At 33.6% G+C, this 5,593-nt stretch overlaps 1 protein-coding gene across 3 annotated transcripts; it reads right to left on the bottom strand.

Moving 5' to 3' along the window:
- Positions 1–1,117: 1,117 nt before the first annotated feature.
- LOC133288565 (protein AE7-like 1) lies at positions 1,118–3,725 on the bottom strand. 3 transcript variants are annotated; one of them, XM_061486354.1, is made up of 5 exons: positions 3,586–3,725; positions 3,360–3,465; positions 3,153–3,252; positions 1,874–1,931; positions 1,118–1,586 (listed from the first exon to the last, which is right to left on the bottom strand). In XM_061486354.1, the coding sequence occupies exons 1-5, from the start codon at positions 3,695–3,697 to the stop codon at positions 1,486–1,488; spliced, it is 477 nt and encodes a 158-aa protein (XP_061342338.1). In that variant the 5' UTR covers positions 3,698–3,725; the 3' UTR covers positions 1,118–1,485. The 3 variants fall into 3 exon arrangements, with proteins under 3 accessions (XP_061342338.1, XP_061342339.1, XP_061342337.1); XM_061486355.1 differs by having other exon boundaries at positions 1,874–1,919; XM_061486353.1 differs by having other exon boundaries at positions 1,874–1,919; positions 3,360–3,455; positions 3,543–3,697.
- Between the last annotated feature and the right edge of the window lie 1,868 nt (positions 3,726–5,593).

Genomic DNA, 5,593 nt, shown 5'->3' with positions numbered 1-5,593 from the left:
AGAAAAAAAGATTAGCTTCTGTTTTTTGAGATTTTTAGTTCCTTCTATTCTTTTCTATACTAAACAATGACTATATATATCAATATATAAATGAATAAAAATAATAATATAATAAAATATTTAATTAAAAAATAAAAAAATGACACTGTGCGGGTTGACACGCGAACCCACGGGTTGACACGTGATCCGACACGAAAAAAAACGGATCACATTTACACAACCCTGACACGATCCGCCCTGACCCGCGGGTTGACACGACACGTGATTTGACGGGTCGAGTCACGGGTCAACCCGCGGGTCAATACCTGTATTGCCACCCCTACCGGGCAGGTGATACCTCCAAAGTCGCATAGTAATTGCAAGCATATACTCACAATAGTGTCAAATTATTGTAAGCTTTTATAATCTGTCGTTTTTAAATAATAAATAAGGAAAATACATTTGTCATATTATATGACGAATGAATAATTTCTATTTTAATAAAAAGATAAATTATATAATATTAAAAAAAATGAAATAGACATATTATTCAATAAATTGATCTTGTCTTTTTCTTAACATAACAACTATTTATTTGTCATGTAATATGATAAATGTATTTCCCAATAAATAATATATGAAAAATCAAAAAACCAATTTACATACTTTTTATTAAGAGAAACTAATGTTTCATTGAATTAAATTATGTTAGCAAAGGGCGTGTGAATACCTCTGGGAGGGAAAAAAGAGAGGCGCTCTCTCTCATAGTTAATCAGTCTTTGAGACAAACAGCAGCGTAGAGAAGCGCTGGAATTAAATATCACCAGACAGCAACTGGTCCTATAGCTCCAACACTGTCTCATTATATGCTTTGGAATTTCACTGTAGCACCTATAGGCCATGCCTGAGTAGAAATTAGTACTACAGCTGAGGAGCATGTGAAATACCTCAGTGAGAGAAGAAAAAAGGTTCTCTCACGCTTAACCAGTTAATGAGACAAACAGCAATGGCGAGAAGTGCTGAAATCAAATAGCATAGACAGCAATTGGTCCGTTATCTACAAAATGCAATTCAATGAAAAAACAAAAATAAAATTAAAGAAACAAATCGACATGTAACTGCAATTATAATTGTCATTTGTCACACATAAAAGGAATGAGCTTACTTTCCATCCAAACAAATTAAATGGCATGGCATGAAGCATGAACTATTGAGTATGAGGGCCGGGTCAAACCATTAAGATACTGATGCATTATCTATAGTTAAAGGTACAAAAATATGACATAATGATGTCTAGCTTAATTTACATACATTCCACACGCTAAACACGATGTGGGGTTGGGAAGGGGAGGGGAGAAACTACATCCTATGAAAATCAAATAGCTAAAGCTTCTGGACAGGTAAATCCCATTCGAGTGATTTCCGAAGACATAATGACTTTTTTGGTTTACATTGCATTCATCAGCTGCGAATGCCCTTTGCAGTAGTTATTATGCAGGCATATGTTCACAGTTCATTGGAGTAGATGCACTCATCCACAAGCTGGCGGAGGTTGGGATTCTCCATGGCAGCAGCAACTCTTTCTTTATCATTTAACTGCTTGTTGACTGCATGAAGAAAATTTATAGTATTATTAGAAGTTCATGTTGCAGGAAGAAAGGAATTCAAAGGAAACTGTAGTTTCTCAGAGTGGTGCGGGAAAAAAGTTAAGATGTGTCACGATGTGGCTGAGCATAGTTGTTTTTGGATCATAATCATATAAAATATTTACTATCGTTTGCGATGGAGTCTCTCCTGATGTTAAGTGCTGACAAAAGGGAAAAATAATGGGAGAAAAGAGAGGGAAAGGGCTTAGTCTTAAATGTTACTGTATTAACAACTACTTAAAATTTACCCGATTCTTCATCAGCATGAGATCCCGGAGACACTTTGATGTCCACCTGCAAAGAGGACTTTGAATAATAGATAACAACCAGACAGAAGACAATTATAACATGATCTAAGCAGAGTAGAAGTGAATTTTCAACATTGAGAATTGTAATTCACAAAAAAAAGCAAGCCCGGAGGTGAGAGACGATTCGAGTGAAAGGGTTGAGAAACTAACGCACACCACCAACCAATTTCAACTGAATGAAAATACACACAGAAATGACACAAGAAAAATATCAAATAATGGGTACAGTGGTGCAATGAGAAAGTAATGACAGAGGCTCCTTGGCATTACAATATGCATTTACTGATGACCTTAGCAGAGACATTATGAACTTTCACACATGGCGTTCACGTTGATATATCCAACCCCAGTTAAGAAGCTAGAATCTAATCCAATCTGATTATCTTCATTACAATGTACAGTTGTACATGGCACAAGTATCCCATTCCCAAGAGTCGTAACGGTAGCCGGGTTTGACCAATATGGAAAAAAAGTTTAATTTCAGTATATTACTAGACATATACTTCTATTCACAATTCAGTATACGTTATTCTCCAATTACAAAATTGATGTAATTCCTAGACGAACTTAATCTCCACAAGTATTAGGTATTTTCAGAGGGTCCAGCACAGAAAACCAATTGCTATACAAGAAAGTGCTGTAACAAAGCAATGTATGAATTCAATCCGCAAATTACGTCATTAAAAAAAGAAAAAGAAAAAGAAAAGCATAGTAACACCAATTAATTAATTGGCGACGGTAAAAAAAAAAAAAATAGTACTACATTTTTCAACAACCGCCACGTTAGCTATATGGCACATCAACATGTTTTAAGTATAATGATCTCTTCTATGAATGTCTTTTGAGATCTCTTTCTCAACATGAATCCTTCCGAGTGTTTTCACTTCAGATTCATTAATTTAAATTAACATTAAACACTCACTCACAGTTATTTAGAAAATCTTCCAATTCTCTCACCATTTCAAATATATACTCTGCATTCACTTCATCATCTCATATCTCTCCCTATTCGCTCAATTTTTTTTCCCCCCTTGATTTATTTACACCTTTAAGCATTTTCAATTTCTAGCAAGCTTTGAAGAACAAAATCAAATGAATAAAAATTGTCGTTTAAATATAAGGCTATGCAATCAATAACTAGCATACGCTAATACTTCAGCAAAACAAAAGCATGTAGAAAGAGGCATGTGGCAGACAAAAGCATTCAGATGGAACAAACTTTGTAATGAGGAGGGAAGCAGTGCTTTAGTTTAACCCTCAGACAAAGACCAATAACCGTGGCCATGCTGCAGTGCTGCACGGTCGGCGTAAAAGTTATCCTAAACAAAAATAAAAAATAAAATTCAGAATTGAGTAAATGATTTTAACTAGTCCTAAAATGAGAGGAGAAAAAAAAGGAGAGAGATTAAGAGCTAAAAGAACTCACAGAATCCGGCCTAATTTGTCGTCGACAGTGATTGATTCCTCGGAGAGAACACTGAGCTGTTCCAAGGAATAAGGATGTTCGGGATCCCTAATATCCCTCACGAAATTTGCAAAATCAAAGTCAAGGATCCCTCAATTCAATCCATCACAATAATAGTGCACTTCGTTTGGTCGTTACAAAAACTGTGAGAAAGAAATTGAAAAGGAAGAGAAAAAGAGAAGGATATCATAAATATCGAGGGGATCAACGGCATCGTCGGCGTGGGGATCTTCGGATCGAGCGATCCTCTCTTTCTTGGCGTGAACCACAGGGTTCGCGTTGATTAGACCCAGCGTCATCGCTTTCCACTCTCACTCTTCCACACGCAAATTCGCTAGTCACGGCCTTTCTTTTCTGTTTCCACTCCACTCCGCTGATGAATAATGTGATCTACTTCAGTCCCCATCTTTTCACTTCGTGTATTTATATATGTTTCTTTAGACGACTTAATTTCGGGTGTTCCAATCAAAGTTATTAAAATTTTAATTATTTCCAACTTTTTTTTTTAATTTATCAGGACCAATTATAACGTGTTCTTTATTGAAAAAATAAATAAATTTACGTTTACATATACAGTCCTTAATTATTGCTGTTTTGTTAGAAAAAGTTAATATATTTTTAAAAAAGAGTTTAAATTTTGTTTATTATTAATAAAAATTTAAATATATTGATTATCCAATATATTAACCTAACCACGACAGATTATATCTAAGGATTTAACCTATCTAAAGGATAATGAGTTTGTTTTTTTAGAGTTACAATTCCTGTGAAGGATAAAGAAATTCAAACCAAAAGCAGACTAATTAAATTAACTTCGGACAGGCTATAAAAAAAAAAATTTAACTTCGGACATTGTTTGATATAAAAAATATTAGATTTGATTTTATTGTATTAAGAGCTATTAAACAATAACATGACAAAAAATAGTGTGTTTTTTTTTTTCGGTAAACAAAAATAGTGTGTTTTATTAAAATTCTAACCGACTCAGACCAAAAAAAATAAAATATAATGCACCATTCACAATTTTCGACGGCGCTTATTGGAAGGAAACTATTTTCATTTAAATTTTTTAGAACGAGGATATCGTCTCTTCCGAATCTAAATTGTATGTGATTTATCATGCTACATCTAGCTACAGTAACATGACAAAAAAAAAACTAGCACTGGATTTGGTTAAGATTTTGAGATTCTAATCCACGTAAATGGGAAAAATGCAATATCTTTAGTAGAAGGCGAAACAATAGTTTGCTCTGTGCTCATCGCATGACTCCGTGAAAAAAAAATAAAAAAATACATGATATATGATACATTTATAGTTATTAAAATCGGACTGACATGGCTGGGTCGATCCATGAACCGGTAAACCGGTAATATAACCGGTTCGGTTAAAACAACGGACCGGCCATGCATCAGAACCGGTACGACCCGGTCTGACCCGGTCGATTAACCGGTAATCCGGCCCGGTCCAAAAAAAATCATAATAGCCATATTTGAAAAAAAAAATCATATTGACTTACATAAATTATGTACCTACAACACTAATATTATCTTAATTATGTAGTATGCATAAAATTTTGAATTAATTTATAATTAGAAATATCGTTTTATGAACCTAAAGCCTCATATCACGATCGTTATATTTTTGTTTGATTTTTTATTCGATAATAATATGTGATTTTTTTTTTTGTATTAAAATATTTGAAATTTTTATCATTTTGTTTAGATATTTGAGTATGTTTATAATTTTTTAATATAAATTATAAAATTTCATATAATTATCGGGTCATGCAGATGAATCAGTGACTCAGTACATCGACCGGGTCAATGACCGGGCCGGTTTTAATAATATTAATACATCAGTCACTGTCCTTAATGATGTTTTATGAAAGAAATAATCTTTTTTCCTTCAAAAATACAAAAAGAAATTGGCTCTTTCTTTTAGAATGTGCATCACAATCATTTTATTCCCTTGCACTGTTTTTTAAAAGATGTTGATGTGATTTGCATTGATAACTACGTAAACCAAACAAGCTATAAATTAGAGCCATTTCCAAACAGATGTTGATGTGATTTGCCTACTTCGGGTTCAGTGGACGCAATTGGCTTGAAATCTTCATTAATGCCTAATTTTGACTTAGGACATGGTTATCGGAAATAATTATTTTTATAGCGAAATATTCTTCTAAGAGTGTCAT

Source organism: Gastrolobium bilobum, unplaced genomic scaffold (genome assembly GCF_033153095.1).
Source record: "Gastrolobium bilobum isolate Gb01-03AN ecotype WA unplaced genomic scaffold, APGP_CSIRO_Gbil_v1 utg728, whole genome shotgun sequence".
NCBI classification, from domain to species: Eukaryota; Viridiplantae; Streptophyta; class Magnoliopsida; order Fabales; family Fabaceae; genus Gastrolobium; species Gastrolobium bilobum.
The sequence above is the reverse complement of the archived record's forward strand: the minus strand, read 5'-3'. Positions and strand labels throughout refer to the sequence as shown.